At 43.8% G+C, this 19,789-nt stretch overlaps 1 protein-coding gene and 1 long non-coding RNA gene across 2 annotated transcripts in view; one reads left to right on the top strand and one right to left on the bottom strand.

Moving 5' to 3' along the window:
- Nucleotides 1–6,628, bottom strand: part of slc30a7 (solute carrier family 30 member 7) — a 49,497-nt gene extending 42,869 nt beyond the window's left edge. Inside the window, exons 1-5 of the mRNA XM_039000904.1 lie at nucleotides 6,463–6,628; nucleotides 5,817–5,918; nucleotides 5,260–5,373; nucleotides 1,859–1,946; nucleotides 1,535–1,667 (exon numbers count right to left, since the gene is read on the bottom strand). Coding sequence (XP_038856832.1) covers nucleotides 1,535–1,667; nucleotides 1,859–1,946; nucleotides 5,260–5,373; nucleotides 5,817–5,918; nucleotides 6,463–6,542 — 517 coding nt within the window. The 5' untranslated portion in view covers nucleotides 6,543–6,628. The remainder of the gene's footprint in view (nucleotides 1–1,534; nucleotides 1,668–1,858; nucleotides 1,947–5,259; nucleotides 5,374–5,816; nucleotides 5,919–6,462) is intronic.
- Nucleotides 6,629–17,948: 11,320 nt separating this feature from the next.
- Nucleotides 17,949–19,247, top strand: LOC120053383. Its single transcript, XR_005477500.1, has 3 exons — nucleotides 17,949–18,000; nucleotides 18,367–18,532; nucleotides 18,745–19,247. It is a non-coding gene; the product is annotated as an uncharacterized LOC120053383 (long non-coding RNA).
- Nucleotides 19,248–19,789: the final 542 nt, after the last annotated feature.

Below are 19,789 nucleotides of genomic sequence, written 5' to 3'. Positions count from 1 at the left end.
TCACCAAAACGGAAAGAGAAATGCAACACTTATTTGTCAATCACTCATATCGATATCACGTTGAAATCAATTGCGCAAGAGGTTGCACGTCCTGTTAAAACTAACACAACTCAAAAACCACACGGATTGTAGAAGACATTTTGAAGTGTTGCATTTTGTTTCATGTTGGTCGCAACACGGTAAGTGTAACGCAACACTTTTGTTAATCACTTCCATTAATATCACACTGAAATCAATAGAACGGGGGCAAACGTTTGTGGTGTAGCGCTGTTTGAACTAACACTATCCAAAGGCCACAGGGAAACTTTGAATAACCTATACATGGCTGGTTAGATGAAACTTGTAAAAGGCTTATATGTATATTTTGGAATGTCGGATGTTTATTTCGGGAGGCTGCCATCATGGAAAACGGAACATACAATTTTTTCTGTTAGTTAACTTAAAAGAGTCACAACGCGGCATAGAATACCAACACTGACAACGGTTGACTGCTATTTAAGTGCTGATTTGACAGTCAAATCCATGTATTGTTGTGTGGCTAGAAACGTAACTATTCGTGTGATTTCATTAACAAGATTTAAGTCCTGAGCATCCCAGCGCGAGTGATAAAATTAATGGCACAAAACCAAAGATATTGATCTGATTTAAGCAATCAATCTTATGTCATCGTGATGTCTAAACTTTTATACTAACATCACCAATCTGAGGTAAAACGGGTAATTCCACTAAATTTTATGGGGTGAAAATTCAACCTTGTGTAAGGTAGTAGCAAATTGTCCACATTAGCGAAATTAACAATAATTGAATATGGCAAAAAAATGTAACATGTCAACTCACAAACTATTGCAACAACGACATCTATTTCTCACTCATTTAATCATTTAGATTTAAAAAATGCTCTCGAAAACAATTTACCGGGCGCTCTAGACTAGAGCCTCCAGTGTCTGCGCAGCAGGCTGAAAGTTTGACATCCCTAAGAGGAGTGTTTCTAATCTCTAATTGGATGTGAAGCTCAGCTGACTGTTAGCTGCATATCATGTGCTGCAGCTTCAAGTCATGTACATGTTGTCTGACTAGTTTCCCGACAAAACTAGCTTTCCTTCATACAGTATATGAGACAAGCTAAAATTAGGGTGTTTGAAAAGGGTACAGGGACTGGTGACTTCAGAGTGGACAGGGGTTAGGCGGAGAGCAAAGGGACTTGGGAAAGAGAGAGATACTTGGGAAAGAAAGAGTAGAGAGAAAGCCAAACACGTGAGCCTGGGGAGGATTTGAGTGAACAACTTGGGGGACCGCCAAGTAAAGGAACCTTAGGAGAAAAATTGATAAGGCAAATCACCTCATGGCTCCACCCCAATAGTATATGCTTTAAGACCGAGCATAGAAGCACAAGGAGGAAGTACAGGAACTTTGAAGAGAGAAATTATCAGGAAAGGACTGACCACTTGGGAATGTTATGATTAGGGGATCATGTAGTGATATGGAGGTGCAAAGTGACACTGGAGAGAGAGAGAGAGAGATGTCCTGGTCCTACCTTCATCCCCACCGTGAGAGTGGCCGTGGCCCCCGTGCTGGAACACAAAGATGCCAACCAGGTTAACCAGCAGTCCAGCGACGGACACTGGTAGCAGGCGATCGTGATTCACGTGTGGCGGCTCCAAAGCCCTCTGTCAGAAGCAGCAGGAGACAAGACCAGTCAAACAACATCACAAGAACGTTATTCAGAATGGATCATCTTAAATAAAAAAAAGGTAGATACAATTGTCAATTTCAGTTAAAAAAAATATTGTCCAAACACTAGGCCCATCAACCTGGTTTCATTATGTGATATGATGAACATGACTGTTCTGTGACATACCTCTACACCTTCTGAGAAAATGAAGAAGGCAGTGAAGATGAGGAACAGGCCATTCACAAACCCTGCCAACACCTCTGCCCTCACATACCTGGAAAAACAGATAAGAATTAGAAAGACAATACACAGGTAAACAATAAAGGCTAATCACCTATCCAAATACCAATGGGATTTAAAACAACTGCAGCACCTTTGTTACATGAGTAGCAATACACACATCCAAATGTGTACTGAAGGTAGGGCTGTGACAGTCATGGAATTTTACATGTCTTATTTGTCAGTCTAACGACCACCCTTATAGTCGTTCATGAAGCACATTTTCTCCTCTCCTAACTGTCACAGTGTGCCCTGTTTTTGGTAAGCCATTGAGTGCATGCATTTCATGATACTAGTTTGCAACAAAACCTTGCTGAAACAAGGAGCAATGAAGTTTCATCACGTTGTAGAGTCCATGTGCCCATGGAAATGGAAACTTCGGACTTCAGCAGTCTTCAGTCCTCCGTTTGTTCCACAACACAAAATTCTAAAACTTTGTCTCCGCTGCTCTCGCTTTATATCAGCTGTTATGTGAACCAGGCTTACTTTTACTTGACTACTTTTGGGTAGAGTTTGTCGACTTGAATATTAAGTTCACAAAAAATAAATGGTTATGACTTATTTTATTTTCATCAGTCTTCATCCATAATCGTCGGTTACACGATTATACAATTACCGCGCCAGCCCTAAGTGAAGGTGCACATTCTGTCAGAAAGTTTGTGCTCACCAGGAGGATTGGCAACCCTGGATATCAATAAAGGCATAAGATCAGAAATAATGCAGGTATCCGTATATGCTTGGAATATGGAGACGTCACAAACGTCAATGTAAACATCAGCAGACACACCTTATTAGTTTGAGACAACGTAACCATTGTAGCTTCACTCTTAGCTAGCACTCTACATCAGGGGTGTAAAACTCAATTTGCCCCACGGACCGCATACAGTCTTAGTTGAGGTCTGGAGGGCCGCTCTTAAAAATGTGTTATATTTATTTGTAATGGGAATATTTAAGATGAATAAAATTAATATTCAGTTAAGAGTAATTAACACAATACTTAGCATATTTATATGTTTTCCCTTTCCGCAACACACATGATTTCCAGTGTTCTGTTTGTGACACTGATTTGTGTAGGGGTTGATGGTCACTAGACTTGATACTGAATGTTATAGGTTGTTCTCGTATCATCTGATAGTGATTGACGTCAGAGCAACTGAAGGAACAAGTACCGAGGACACACTGATTATTATAAACAAGGCAAAAAAAAGAAAAGTCATCTCACTGTCAACTGCGTTTATTTTCAGCAAACTTAACATGTGTAAATATTTGTATGAACATAAGATTCAACAACTGAGACAAACTGAACAAGTTCCACAGACATGTGACTAACATAAATGGAATAATGTGTCCCTGAACAAAGGGGGGGTCAAAATCAAAAGTCAGTCAGTATCTGGTGTGGCCACCAGCTGCATTAAGTACTGCAGTGCATCTCCTCCTCATGGACTGCACCAGATTTACCCGTTCTTGCTGTGAGATGTTACCCCACTCTTCCACAAAGGCACCTGCAAGTTCCCGGACAATTCTGGAGGGAATGGCCCTAGCCCTCACCCTCTGATCCAACAGGTCCCAGACGTGCTCAATGGGATTGAGATCCGGGCTCTTCGCTGGCCATGGCAGAACACTGACATTCCTGTCTTGTAGGAAATCACGCACAGAAAAAGCAGTATGGCTGGTGGTATTGTCATCCTGGATGGTCATGTCAGAATGAGCCTGCAGGAAGGGTACCACATGAGGGCGGACAGCGTTGAGATTGCCTGCAATGACAACAAGCTCAGGCCGACACACCGCCCCAGACCATGACGGACCCTCCATCTCCAAAACGACCCCGCTCCAGAGTACAGGCCTAGGTGTAACGCTCATTCCTTCGACGATAAACACGAATGCGACCATCACCCCTGGTGAGACAAAACTGTGACTCGTCAGTGAAGAGCACTTTTTGCCAGTCCTGCCTGGTCCAGCGACGGTGGGTTTGTGCCCATAGGCGACGTTGTTGCCGGTGATGTCTGGTGAGGACCTGCTTCACAACAGGCCTACAAGCCCTCAGTCCAGCCTCTCTCAGCCTATTGTGGACAGTGCACTGATGGAGGGATAGTGCGTTCCTGGTGTAACTCAGGCAGTTGTTGCCATCCTGTACCTGTCCCGCAGGTGTGCTGTTCGCATGTACCGATCCTGTGCAGGTGTTGTTACACGTGGTCTGCTACTGCGAGGACGATCAGCTGTCCGTACTGTCTCCCTGTAGCGCGTCTCACAGTACGGACATTGCAATTTATTGCCCTGGCCACATCTGCAGTCCTCATGCCTCCTTGCAGCATGCCTAAGGCACATTCACGCAGATGAGCAGGGAACCTGGGCATCTTTCTTTTGGTGTTTTCAGTGTCAGTGGAAAGGTCTCTTTAGTGTCCTAAGTTTTCATAACTGTGACCTTAATTGCCTACTGTCTGTAAGCTGTTAGTGTCTTTACGACCGTTCCACAGGTGCATGTTCAATAATTGTTTATGGTTCATTGAACAAGAACGGGAAACAGTGTTTAAACCCTTTACAATGAAGATCTGTGAATTATTTGGATTTTTACAAATTATCTTTGAAAGACAGGGTCCTGAAAAAGGGACGTTTCTTTTTTTGCTGAGTTTAGTACTGATTCTGTAGTAGGTGGCATAGTCACCGCCTTTTGTTTTGACTTCATACAAGCCTCTCGGGCTTATGTTTATATTCTAATCGGACAGTACCAAATGTTCTCTAAAGGGCGTTGCCAAGAGGCCTGTTAGACATTTTCTCTACTTCTGTTCTGGAGATGTCTTCCTGTTGCAACTTATCAACGATTGCACTTCTTTTTTTATTCACCTGAAAATATCCTTTACATAATAGCGACGAGGATGGGATGCTAAGGTTTTTAGCCGTGTTGGTTGAAAGCTTCAGAATCAGCTCTCTGGAGGGGAGTCAAACGTGAGTACTCCTCTTTTGTGGAACGTTCTGTTGTTTCTCTTACTGAGGGGTTTTCTTCCCTTGGCATCTAAAGAGTACCACGCAAGAGCCTTGTGTTGTCAAGAAATCATCTTGGTTTCATTAGTCAACTTGGTTAATATGATACCGGTATAAAGACACTTCTGGAGCCGTACGACAGTGTAGTCTGTTGGTACGTGGTGGAAAATCCTCTAGGAGCAACAATGAAAACACGGGAGACGGGTACGTGAGTGCTCGGTGTACCTCAATTAAAACATCTTACAAACTCCTTTCGATACTGCTATAACAAAAGATAAAACCACCCACGTATGTTTGAAACCCCTGGTCTACATTGATCGCATACGTACCCATATGAGAAGGAGTCATTTGACCTCCACCTGGAGATCACTGAGGCTGCAAGTCCGGCTAAAAGTGCAGTGCAGTCGAAGAACATGTGAAAGGAATCTGATATCAAGCCTAAACTGAGAGCAAAAAAAATAAACACAGTACTTTTATGAATGACTAAGGAATGGCTGATTAAACAATAACATATTTATTCTTGCACATATTAGTTCTAGCTAGCTAGTTACTTGTCTATGGGAAGACATTAATTTTCTGATAGTGACATTTGAATACTAGCCTGGGAAACCAGACAGATAATCAGCTGGTTCCAGGTAATTTGAACACATGTTGCAGCGAGGATGTCCTGGCAGAAATTAATGCACAGACGTCAAGCTGAATAGACATTTTAATACACATTGGGGAATAACAATTATCAAAGTAACTCAAATATATATCGTTTGTGGTGCATTCCCACTGATAGGGGCAGTGCAAGCAACGGTTTATGGCACAATGCTTAGACATACGTGGCACATCCTGAAATAAGAGTTGCGTGTTTTTCGATTTATATACGGTCAGAACTTACCTGTTACTCCATATGCCGTACGATAATTCCACAAAAGCAAAGGACAGATTCAGACAGAGAAAGAAAAACAAATTGCGTGATGTTGTATCAGATAGGATTGATCTGGAAAATAAGAAATTGCACTGAGTTAGAATCCCAGCTGATGAAAGCCGCAAGCTAACGCGAGTTATCAAACAAGCTAGCCTTGCGCTAATCACAACAGTCGAACGTATTGCTTTTGTATGGCAGTTTATGAATGAGAAGTAATGTTAGCCATGGCAAATATTGTATCCATTTAGCTGTAAAGCATGTTGACCGCATACAAATATTGAATATTATACAACCGCCCTAGGTTAGATAGCTACTACTAGATAGCTAAGTAAGTCGGAAGTAACGTTCAGGTGTGTTGGCTAGTTAAGACATCCATTCCGGCATCTGAAGCTAAGTTAGCTAGCCAGCTACTGTCCCCTATAAATATTTGTCTATGTAACGTTAGCTGACAACAATATCTCTCTGGTCAACCAATATAGATTGTAAAGTTGCTAGCTAATAAATCCATTATGTTTCAGGAAGCATCATATTTTGGCATGATTTTCAGATATCTGAATTAGCATAGATTCAAAATAGCTAAATAAAACAAAAAGACAGTACGAATACGACAACTTACCTGAACCATCCTGAAATCTTGGCAAGGAGGTTGAATTTGGCTGGCTTGTACTCGTCGTCTTTTATAGATAATGGTAACATTTTAGCAGTCCCAGACTGTGGCTAGCTAGCGACTGTTGGTTTGTGCTGAAACCACCAACTCAGCTCCTTCAAGCAGGAGATGGGACATGCATCCGGTCAATAGAGGGCACTCGTGCTGCCGAACATTTTTTACTATAAACTATACTGCCTGCCTAAAGCAAGTATAGCACAGGTCAAATAGAATAATAAGGTGGATAGGTTTTGAGACATATCTAAAATAAAGCCAATGATATGTTGGTGTATGGATACAGTTGGCTATCCTACATTCAGGGGTTCTGTTCCCCATCAGATACTACTGCTACCCAAAATCCTTAATTGTAATAGAAGGCTATGCTGCTCCCCATCAAATAGTTATCGTTCAGTTGCAGTGATGGGACAAGACTGTAACTACCAATTGGATACCACGAAATTGGGGAGAAAAAGGGGTAAAAAAATAAAACAATTTTTTTAATAGAACACTTTCACCATCACATCAGATACTGTCTCAGATCAATTCAGCCTACAGTTCTTCACCCTGAGTAGGCTACATTGCCCAGATTGCACAATGGTGCTTACAAATGCAATGTCGTTACAAAAAGTAATAAAAAATGTGTTTATCCTGTGTCGCACAGTAATTTCTGATTTATTCAACAAAATAATACATTTATTTTAATATGAATGAAAAACAACATGCTCATGAAAGCTTATAATTCACATTTCCCAAATAAAGTCTAAAACGGAACAAAGTTTATTTGAGTTCCTCGTTTAACAATCTAGTATTAAGGTTGACAAAATTCAGTTTTCCATTATAGAGAAAACATAGGCTACCCTATGTCATTTTTTTTCATATAATAGAAAACTTGTTTTTCAACTTTTATTATCAGAAATGTATTGAAATTAAGCCCTCAATAATGTAATGCAATTTTGTTCAACTTTAGGCCGAGTTTGCTAAAAGAAAAGTACAACATGCAATATGAAGAATCTGCCAATGTATTTATCTTTTTGACCACTAGATACCCCCCAAGCTCTGGATAAGCAAGCTAGACCCCATTGCTGGTGATGGCATGAAATCTACATTGCTGTTTAGGCTGTTGAATAAAAAAGGCTGACAAAAATTGGAGCCAATTTATTTAGAAAACGTAAGACTGGCTATACATTGGACTGCAAACACTTCAAAACATTGATTCTTCCACTGTGAGAATAGTGCTGCAAGTGCATCCATATAGGCACTCATTTCCTGCTCTTCTGGATTTCATTATAAAAGAATAATGCATGAATCCCAGTGAGGATACCACATTAGGGAAACCAGGGAGTGCTGGGAAATAACCTTCATCTATCAGGAATCAAGGTAAGACCCAAGTCCAGACTGTGTGAAGTAACAATGTTTATTGTAACCACAGGGGCAGGCAAACGACAGATCAAGGCAGGCAGGGATCGATAATCCAGAGCAGAGGCCAAGGTACAGGACGACAGGCAGAGGTCAGTAATCCAGAGGTGGAAGAAAGGTACAGGACGGCAGGCAGACGGGTACAGGGTCAGGACAAGCAAAAGTCAAAAACCAGGAGGCCGAGAAAAGCACGACGAGGGATAAATACACAGGGGATAATGGGGAAGATGGGCGACATCTGGAGGTGGGTGGAGACAAGCACAAGAACAGGTGAAACAGATCAGGGCGTGACATCATCTCAAGTTTGGCAACTTCCTGTGCTTATAAAAAGATCCAAGGAAGGTCCTCTCCTCCCCTGTGTTTCACACCAACACTATTTCCCTCCTTTGCTTAGAGAAGGATTATGTCTGTGCTACATGTTTGTTGTTATATGTTATTCAATGTAGGTATGATGGCCAATGCATTAATTGTATCTGTCTGCTGAAATAAAGGAAGTATGGAAGCATACAGTAGGTGACAAAGAGACACTTCACAAACATGAGAGCTGTTGGATTCTGAGATAATCAAGCAACAAGCAAAGGTAATGATGAGAAACTGGGCATAAGGGCTGAATATTAAACAGTTGAAAAAAAGCAATGTTTGTGAACATTAAAACTGTGCTTCCAGAGGGGAAATGTTCCCATGGTAACTGTGTCTGTTGATCCAAATGGAAGAACCAGACACACACAATACGTGTCTGCTTTGATAAAATCCCAGAACTGATGAAAGTACAAAAAAGTTTGGGTGCCTAAAAAGTTAAACAGCACCCATGCCCATCTCATAAATTACCACTAGGACAATGTTGGCGAGGAATGATTTAGTTGAACAGTTGTTCTTCTGTGAAAAAAATGTGTTTTTTTTGCGCAATTTGCATAAGTATGGGAACTGGCATCCAAACTGGTTGTCACTTTGCAGTGCCATATATTTGCTACCCAAAATTGGGTAACATCCTTCACCTAATGCCAAGCCTTCATTTAGCCTCTGAAATTGTAATCCTTATTAAACTGTTGGTACACTTTGAATAATTTTAGGATTATTCAAAAATCTGAAATTAAGAAAGAGAAGTATAGTACCAAAACTTCTTTTGCCATTTTTAATCACAGTACAGTACTGATCCAAAAGTACAACAGTCTTACTTCTTTCATTCAATAACTTCATGAATATGTATTACAACAGTATAATAACAAGTGCTTTGTTTGGGAGTATAACACAGACATCGTGACTGTCAATGAATGGCTAACCCATTCTGGTCTCATTAACATGAAGTGGTCTGCAAGACAACAAGTCACAAGATGTTGTCTAATACATGAAGCAGGAACAAGTTCCTCTTTTATGTCTATAGAATAACAGATGCTCCTCAGATGGAAAAATGTACACAAGGTTATTTTGTAAAGGATCCTGTTCCACACATTCCCTGATTCTGTATGTCACCTATGATCTGTCTTGCCTGTTTATTCCTAAAGTCGTATAATCTGAATAGAAATGAGCCTTTGTCAAAACAACAGCGCACAAGACATCCAAACCTTTCCAGGATTCTTTTCAGCCCTTGTGTCCATGGTACGCGCTATGTGTTTTTGAACATCTTGCATAATGCATTATTGCAATATTACTTAGTAAATTTAGAGTATAGTACAGTATAGATTTGGATAGAGAATTGGAGCATCCTCCTGTTAAGAAATAGCCCAGATTTTATGTTTTCATCTCCAGACCACCATCGCACAGTTCATCTCTCCAAAGGCAAGTCTGACTAAAATAATTGTGTTTACCTTGGCACTTCTCCAGCAACCAGACACTGGGTCACAGTGTAAGTCAGCCTGGTTTCAGTTTGCACACCCATTTCTAATCAAAGTCCTGAAGAATGTGAGTCTCTTCCTTTACAAGACTGGGGAATCGCTATATACAGTAAACCATCACTTATAAACCACCACTTTTGTGCTGAAATCTTTTATTATGCTTATGATAAATTGGTATACAAATGCATGCATGTCAAATTTGTACTGAGATGGTCCTTGGTGAACTTGTGAGATATAGTTGCCTGTCCAATGGTGCCTTTTAACCCTTGTGTTGTCTTAAGGGTAAAAAATGATGTTTAACAGCAGAGAAAACCCCCCAAGAACGCAAAGGCAACCTGCCTAAATAACTACAGACCCGTAGCACTCACGTCTGTAGCCATGAAGTGCTTTAAAAGGTTGGTAATGGCTCACATCAACACCATTATCCCAGAAACCCTAGACCCACTCCAATTTGCATACCGCTCAAACAGATCCACAGATGATGGAATCTCTATTGCACTCCACACTGCCCTTTCCCACCTGGACAAAAGGAACACTTACGTGAGAATGCTATTCATTGACTACAGCTCAGCGTTCAACACCATAGTACCGTCAAAGCTCATCACTAAGCTAAGGATCCTGGGACTAAACACCTCCCTCTGCAACTGGATCCAGGACTTCCTGACAGGCCGCCCCCAGGTGGTGAGGGTAGGTAGCAACACATCTGCCACGCTGATCCTCAACACTGGAGCTCCCCAGGGGTGTGTGCTCAGTCCCCTCCTGTACTCCCTGTTCGCCCACAACTGCATGGCCAGGCACGACTCCAACACCATCATTAAGTTTGCAGACGACACAACAGTGGTAGGACTGATCACAGACAACGACGAGACAGCCTATAGGGAGGAAGTCAGAGACCTGGCCCATCAACCCATCAGTATCTGGTGTGACCACCATTTACCTCATTCAGAGCGACACATCTCCTTCGCATAGAAGTGATCAGGCTGTTGATTGTGGCCTGTGGAATAATGTCCCACTACTATTTAATGGCTGTGCGAAGTTGATGGATATTGATGGATATTGGCAACTGGAACACGCTGTCGTACACGGCGCTCCAGAGTAGGGCTGACCCTATTTAGTTGACTGTTCGATTGTTTGGTCGATAGGCTGCTGGTTGACCCAGAGAGCAGTAGCAAAAAAACACAACTAATAAATCATGGAGTACAAGACGCCTGTCTGATTCGTGCCTGTCTGAGTTGACTGATCCATTGTGGAGGCCATGGGGATGGCACAGCCGAGCAGTCTAAGACATTTGCTACTGACATTGTACATAGTTATATTATGTAAGAACAATGGTGCAACACAAATAAAAATAATATTTTATAACAAATGAGCTTTCTCCCGCGTTGGATAGTGGTCGCTGTCCGTGGGTTCTGAAATACATCAGTGCACTGTTGAATTGGTGCCTTTTCCTAGACCGTGTTGCTAAGTGCATAATAGCAAAGTATATTGGTGTTGAGAACAATGTGGAGGAGGCAGCAGCGGAGTTAGGTGACAAGAAAACAGCCCTAAGTTTTATTTTCTAAGAACAGTGAGGAGAGAGGAAACCCCAAATTAATCAGGTCTATAATCAACAGCCTAACCGTTAAATGTGCCTGTGTAACGGATGTGAAATGGCTAGCTAGTTAGCGGGTACGCGCTAGTAGCGTTTCAATCAGTTACGTCACTTGCTCTGATACCTAGAAGTAATGTTGCACCTTGCTCTGCAAGGGCCGTGGCCTTTGTGGAGCGATGGGTAACGATGCTTCGTGGGCGACCGTTGTTGATGTGTGCAGAAGGTCCCTGGTTCGCGCCCGTGTCGGGGCGAGGGGACGGTTTAAAGTGATACTGTTACACCTGGTTTTATAAATCACACTTATATACCTACAAAAATAAGACAGATCCTGCTTCTGTTGCCTTTTGAGTGTATCAGGTTTGAAGGTAAGACCCAGATGAAGACTGTGTTGAAGTAATAATGTTTATTACAGCGTCCGGGTCAGGCAGGCGAGCTCAGAGACAGGACAGGCAAAGGTCAAAACCATTAGGGCGAGAAAAAGAGAGACTGGTGAAAAGCAGGAGCTGAGACAAAACGCTGGTTGACTTGACGAACAACATGATCTGGCAACAGACAAACAGAGAACACAGGTATAAATACACAGGGGATAATGTGGAAGATGGGCAACACCTGGAGGGGGGTGGAGACAATCACAAAGACAGGTGAAACAGATCAGGGTGTGACAGAGTGTTTGTTAAATAGCCTACTGATTCCTTGAGCACCAAGCCTCACGCAACCACAACTTGTCGGTTAAACAATTTCCCAAATTCGTCTGTTTTTAATCTTTGCTATGCTGTAATAAAGGCTTTACACTTTTTTTGTTAGACCAGCCTCTCTGGTATCCTTTATAATTCTTTTAGTGTTTTACACTGTTCCTGTAACGGCTGTCTTCGGGTGAAAGAGGGGAGGACCAAACTGCAGCGTGATGATAATCCATATTTTAATAGGCTACTTAAACAACGAACAAAAACAACAAACTGACAGAAAGAACCGAAGACGCTACAGTCCCGAACTAGTGAACACAGACCAGATGAACACACGAAGAGGAACAATCACCCACAAAACACACTACAAAAACAGGCTACCTAAATATGGTTCCCAATCAGAGACAATGACTAACACCTGCCTCTGATTGAGAACCATATCAGGCCAAACAAGAAACCCCACATAGAAACAGACAACATAGATAATAACCACCCAGCTCACGTCCTGACCAACTAAATAAAGACTAAACAAAGGAAATAAGGTCAGAAACGTGACAGTACCCCCCCCCCCCCCCCCCCAAGGAGGGTCCACAGTGGCGGCTCTGGCGCTGGACGTGGACCCCACTCCACCATAGTCTTTGTCCGCTTCACTGACGTCCTTCACTGACTGAAGGGCAGCTCCGGACTGAAGGGCAGCTCCGGACTGAGGGGCAGCTCCGGACTGAGGGGCAGCTCCGGACTGAGGGGCAGCTCCGGACTGAGGGGCAGCCCACGACTGAGGGGTAGCTCATGACCGAGGGGTAGCTCATGACTGAGGGGTAGCTCATGACTGAGGGGTAGCTCATGACTGAAGGGTAGCTCATGACTGAAGGGCAGCTCATGACTGGCGGGCGGCTCTGGCGGCTCCTGACTGGCGGGCGGCTCTGGCGGCTCCTGACTGGCGGGCGGTTCTGGCGGCTCCTGACTGGCGGGCGGCTCTGGCGGCTCCTGACTGGCGGGCGGCTCTGGCGGCTCTGGCGGCTCCTGACTGGCGGGCGGCTCTGGCGGCTCCTGACTGACGGACGGCTCTAGCGGCTCAGGACAGACGGGCGGCTCTGACGGCTCAGGACAGACGGGCGGCTCAGGCGGCGCTGGACAGACGGGCGGCTCAGGCGGTGCTGGACAGACGGGCGGCTCAGGCGGCGCTGGATAGACGGGCAGCTCAGGCGGCGCTGGACAGACGGGCGGCTCAGGCGGCGCTGGACAGACGGGCGGCTCAGGCGGCGCTGGACAGACGGGCAGCTCAGGCGGCGCTGGACAGACGGGCAGCTCAGGCGGCGCTGTACAGACGGGCAGCTCAGGCTTGCCGAGGCGCACTGTAGGCCTGGTGCGTGGTGCCAGAACTGGTGGTACCGGACTGGGGACACGCACCACTGGGCGAGTGCGGGGAGAAGGAACAGGGCACACTGGATTCTCAAAGCGCACTATAAGCCTGGTGCGTGGTACCGGCACTGGTGGTACCGGGCTGAGGGCACGCACCTCAGGGCGAGTGCGGGGAGAAGGAACAGTGCGTACAGGGCTCTGGAGACGCACAGTAGGCCTGGTGCGTGGTGCCGGAACTGGTGGTACCGGACTGGGGACACGCACCGCTGGGCGAGTGCGGGGAGAAGGAACAGGGCATACTGGACCCTGGAGGCGCACAGTAGGCCTGGTGCGTGGTGCCGGAACTGGTGGTACCGGACTGGGCGAGTGCGGGGAGGAGGAACAGGGCGAGTGCGGGGAGGAGGAACAGGGCTTACAGGGCTCTGGAGACGCACAGGAAGCCTGGTGCGTGGTGTTAGCACTGGTGGTACTGGATAGACCGGACCGTGAAGACGCACTGGAGGTCTCGAGCTAATGGCCTGCACAACCCGTCCTGGCTGGATGGTAACTCTAGCTCGGCACGTGCGGGGCGCAGGCACAGGACGCACTGGGCTGTGCAGACATACGGGAGACACAGTGCGCAACGCCGGCGCAGGATATCCTGGCCCGAGGAGACCCACTGGCTGTCTGGAGAGCAGGGCTGGCACCATCTTCCCTGGCTGGATCCTCACCCTAGCTCGGCAGATGCGGGGAGCTGGGATGTAGCGCACCGGGCTAAGCATGTGTACTGGAGACACCGTGCGTTCTACCGCATAACACGGTGCCTGACCAGTACAACGCTCTCTCTCTCCATAGTAAGCACGGGGAGTTTGCGCAGGTCTCTTACCTGGCTTCGCCACACTCCCCGTGTTCCCCCTCAAAAAGGGCTATTGCAAAGCTCTTATTATTATTAAAGATGTAGTTTAAGTATAACTCTGACTGGTGTGTAGTTTGTAACTCTCCTCATTTGGTAAAGCAGAAAAATGCCCTCACACAATGTAAGAAATGCATAAAATTAAAAAAAATACTGCATAGTTTCCTAAGGACTCGAAGTGAGGCGACCATCTCTGTCGGCGCCATCTTGCTAAGGTAGTTGTTGGGCCAGTAACTGAAAGGTTGCTGGTTTGAATCCCGAGTCGACAAGGCTCTGTTGATGTGCTCTTGAGCAAGGCACTTAACCCCAATTGCTCCTCCTGTAAGTCACTCTGGATAAGAATGTGCCTGCTAAATGACAAAATAAAAAAACACAACATTTATCTCCTTTAATACCACTATGGCACAGGCCAGTGAAGCAAGAGAGCAGATCATGTGGTTCACCATGTACAGAACTGTCCTTTACTCCCATACACGTGTTGAACGTTAGCTCAGTTCCATTGATTTACCATAGCTAATTGGTTAAAAATGCTTTGTAAATCTTTTCCATGATTATTATCTTCTTTGAGAAAGACATTTCTGGTAACTCTTCTTCTAGCGTAGGCCGGCCCGAGACTGGCCAAGTGCATTCTTATACAATACCAACTTGCTGAGCAGCATATCAATGCACACCTTACATGCCCACTCTAATGTGTTCAAAGTTAGGCTGTGGAGAGAACCTAATACAACAATAGATACTATAGGAAGAGTTTTCAGTTGCACATCTGACCAAAATAAGATTCAAATGTGGTTTTTGATCAAAATCATCAGTGATATTTATTTACAGAATCCCTCAATGTGCTTTTTCACTCCTTTTTCAGGTGTAAGTACAGGGCTGCTTATATCGGAAACCAATCAAATCACAATCAAATCATGAAGTATATTATATAAGTCTTAATAAATTAATAACAGTATTTCTACTTAATGAAGGTGAACAGTAAATGTATTCCAATGAAACTGCTTGCGAACACTAATTAATTCCAGAGAATAACAGTTTTTTTTTCATATTCAGCAAATGCATTTTTAACCCATTCAGCAAAATAGCATTTTTAGCCCATAGTCTTGGGATCCATATGATCACAAAATAGACCTACACCCAAGGAGATCCTCTTCACCCTTAACATGTCCGCTACCAATGGGTCTCTCGCTCACTGTCTGTAAAATTTGAGACATCAGTGGCCTGGATAAACCTACTTTGCCCTCTCTCCAAGACAGACCACAATACTCCATTTGCACCTCCCCTACTCTCTCACACGTCTTTGTTCTCGGGAGTTGTCTTTGTCCTCTGGATATTACACCCGTCTTTCCTTCTGAAGCCAGGCATCAGGGCTGTTTCCATGGCGACTAGCAAATATGGTGGAAAGGGAAAAGAAAATCAATGGACAATGTGCTGAAGAAAGGAGCTGGGAACATGATAAAGGCTTGTTAAAGCAGCAATGCCTTGTTCTGATTTGTTCACCCTGATTCATTTGCCATATTAAGCGCATTGAGAATGACTATCAGTGCCTATGGGGGCTCAATTTAGGTTTGATTAAAGACATCAATGGCCATCATTTAAAATAACCTTTAAAGACAGAACATGGAAGCTTGTTATGGACACTAATGATGTTGAAACCCAATGATTCAACAGTTTAGTTTGGTGTGACACATCCTCAGTGTGCTAGAACTCTCTGAACATGCAATTTGATTGTGTAAGACACCTGGGCCTCGTTTCACTACATAATTGAGAAACTCAATGTTCCCTGTAATTAAGAATAGATACTACACTCTTAAAAATAAAGGTAACAGTTGAAACCAAATAAGGTTCTTCAGAATGATGCCATAGGGGAACCTTAAAGGGGCATTTCACCACTGCTGTAGTTAACAATATATGTCCATTAATCAGTGGTGGGCCGTCAGGGCCAGCAAGGCCATCTCTGCTGGCCTAAACATCATCAGAATATAATTTTTTTTTTTAAATATATTTTCCCACAAATATGTATTAAATTATTCCACAGAGTAAGAGTTATACTCTTCATTTCATAGCTTTCCTCTTGGTTGCACTGCTTCCAGCCCCAGGTTGAGATTTGGAGGGCTGGTCTTTATGTTAGATCTTTTATCCAATCATATTCAGCCATCATGTGTTGCCAGGGGTCTAAAATCTGTCCTCAGGCCTTCAGAATCAACAGTGCGGGCGCTTGTAGCTTATAGTGAATGGAAATGAAAATTTTGTGTCAACCAATCAGCTTTAGAGTTGGCTATTGTACGCCTGCTGGCTGGCTCCAGTGTTACACAGGAGCCAGCTAGCAGGCGTAGTGCGTGCACGTCTTTTGATTGGATTACCAATATTGAGAGGCAGGTCCTATGGGCAGGTCTATGCAGATCTAGGAAACTGAATTTGATAAACGAATTAATTCGCGTACTACTAAGCTGTTTTTTCAACCCACAATGGCGGAAGGAGGAGAAGATATCGATTTGGTCGAGGATATAATTATAACGCCATTCTCAAGACGAACTTTTCAAGAAAAGTTAGACATTGTAAGGAGAGGTCGCCCGACGCTACAAAGCCTGTCACAGGCGGGAAAGGGGTTCGTTCGCTCGCCACTTTCAAAGTTTCAACTACGAGCGCTATCAATGGCTCACACTTACAAGCAATGGTGCTTTTGAAAACTTTTGGGGACACCGGAGTGGATCTACAGCTCAACGAACAAGCGCGCAGGGCAACGGAGCTGCACAATGAAAAGGTGAAGGGAAATATTGAAAAGACTCATTGATTGTGTCATGTTTTTGGGTAAACACTGTTTACCCAAAAATGTCAATTTGTCAATTTCAAGGTGACGCAACGCCTGGTTATACTGCGTTTCTGTCTAAATGTATAGTGTCTAGAGCCATGGCATCATAATGATGGTAATAAGAGGTGGATTAATTCGGGTGGGACTGTGTAGTACCTCACTGAAGGCCCAGGCCCCAGGCCCACGGCACGCCACTGCCATTAATATGTTATTAACATATATGTTTCATAAAAATTTAGAATTTTCTCATTACATGAAAAAAAGAGCGTTTCTTCATTTCAGCGGTAGAAACAGGCCAACTAAATGTCCTGGTTGTAAGGAAACCACAATGTCCAGAATTCATATTGATTTCAGGACGTGGAGGACCACCCCGTTGAGGTGTATCCAATTGATGTGAGAAATATAAAAATGTGTCGCACCAGCCTTCGCTTTGGCTCTCCCTCCTGTCCAGCTCAGGCGTTTGGCGTCGCCGGCCTTCTAGCTGCTGCCAAACATACTGCTGGCAAATGCCCTTCACTCATCAACCTTGGACTTGTCTCGTCATCATTACACACACGTGGTTCCAATCCCCACTCTGTCACTGTATATATACTCCCTCTGCCGTTTGTCTTTGTCGGTCATTGCAAATGTTACTTGTTTTCCTGAGAGGAATCTCGCCTACTATTTCCTGAGTATTTTATATTATGCACTTTGGGTTCGCCCTGTGCCTTTTTGTTTATGAAGATATATATTTTTTTTTTCACCTTTATTTAACCAGGTAGGCCAGTTGAGAACAAGTTCTCATTTAAAACTGCGACCTGGCCAAGATAAAGCAAAGCAGTGAGACAAAAAACAACAACACGGAGTTACACATGGGATAAACAGAAGTACAGTCAATAACAATAGAAAAATCTATATACAGTGTGTGCAAATGGAGTAAGGAGGTAAGGCAATAAATAGGCCATAGTAGTGAAGTAATTACAATTTAGCAAATTAACATTGAAGTGATAGATGTGCAGATGATGATGTGCAAGTAGAAATACTGGTGTGCAAAAGAGCAAAAAAAGTAAATAAAAACAATATGGGGATGAGGTAGGTAGTTGGATGGGCTATTTATAGATGGGCTGTGTACAGCTGCAGTGATCGGTGAGCTGCTCAGATAGCTGATGCTCAATATTTTGAGCACAACAGCGTTTGGGTTTCGTCCCGCTTTGATCTATGGTGCTTTAAATTAACTCAGTCGTTCTAAACCTGCGACTGCCTCCTGCCTACTCCTGCCTACACCAGTGACAAAATGTCTGTGTTTGTAGCCAGCGCTTTCAGCCAGCTAGGAACTGAAGACTCAACTGATGGGGATGCCGTGTCGTCGAACGTTGAAAGTGATGCTATTCCATCGAGTTTACCCTTCACTTCAAAGAAGAAGGCATCTGATCAGCCAACATCAGCGCAGCAGAAGAGAGGGCAAGCTGCGTTAAGGTAGCGAACTACATTTCTTTATCTAAACCGAAATATAGCTATCTAGCTTTCAAGACATTCCAAAGCATGCCAATGTAATTAGCCAGCTGCTATCTGGCGATGCGATGTTAACTTTGCAAGCTAACATTAGCCTTCTCAGGTTACATTAACTAACCATTAGCTAGCTAACGGACTACCTCAGATGCTAACGTGACTATATGTGTTCTATTTAGAGTCCAATCCCATCAACATTTGAAGAGGCTTCAAGATCAAGCTCAGCACCAGGAACTAGTGTATGTCACCTACAATCTACTAAATCTTTCCATGACGAGCAAATAAATATACTGGAGCCAGGCATAAACATGGTCCGTGTCTTGTCATAGTTGGTGTGTTTACAAGTAGGCTATAACATCGTCAAAATCTGCTAAACCATTACCAACACAATAAGAGGTTCACCAGCTGAAGAACATTCTGGAACCTGCCTGGAACATTCAACCAACACAACATCCATATTCAGTTAGACTGATGTTGTAGTATAATATGGAATGCCTAATATGCTCACAACTGAATTGTGATATAGATATTTCTAGCTGTTGTATGTATATAATGGTGTTTTATAGATATATTTTTACAAGTGTACTGACAAGTGACAAAATGATTCCAGGTGCATCGGAAACTAATGAAGTGTTGACTTCAAATTCAAATAAAATGTTATTTGTCACATGTGCCGAATACAACAGTTGTAGACCTTACCGTGAAATGTTTACTTACAAGCCCTTAACCAACAATGCAGAGTATGAAAATATTTGCTAAATAAACTAAAGTAACACAATAAAATAACAACGTGGCTATATACAGGGAGTACGGTACCGAGTCAATGTGCAGGGGTACGGGTTAGTTGAGGTAATTTAGGTAATATGTAGATCGGGGTAAAGTGACTATGCCTAGGTAAAAAGCGAGTAGCAGCAGCTTAAAAAAGGCGTCAATGCAAATAGTCTGGGTAGCAATTTGATTAACTGTTCAGCAGTCTTATGGCTTGGGGGAAGAAGCTGTGAAGGAGCCTTTTGGAACTAGACTTGGCGCTCCGGTACTTGCTTTGTGGTAGCTTCGGTAGCAAAGAGATCAGTCTATGACTTGAGTCTTTGACAAAAATGAGGGCCTTCCTCTGACACCACCTGGCATAGAGGTCCTGGATGGCAGGGAGCTTGGCCCCAGTGATGTACTGGGCTGTACTCACTACCCTCTGTAGTGCCTTGCGGTCGGATGCCGAGCAGTTGC

This window comes from Salvelinus namaycush, chromosome 9 (assembly GCF_016432855.1).
Source record: "Salvelinus namaycush isolate Seneca chromosome 9, SaNama_1.0, whole genome shotgun sequence".
In the NCBI taxonomy this organism is placed as follows: domain Eukaryota; kingdom Metazoa; phylum Chordata; class Actinopteri; order Salmoniformes; family Salmonidae; genus Salvelinus; species Salvelinus namaycush.
Note: the sequence above shows the minus strand (reverse complement) of the source record. Positions and strands in the feature narration are given on the sequence as shown.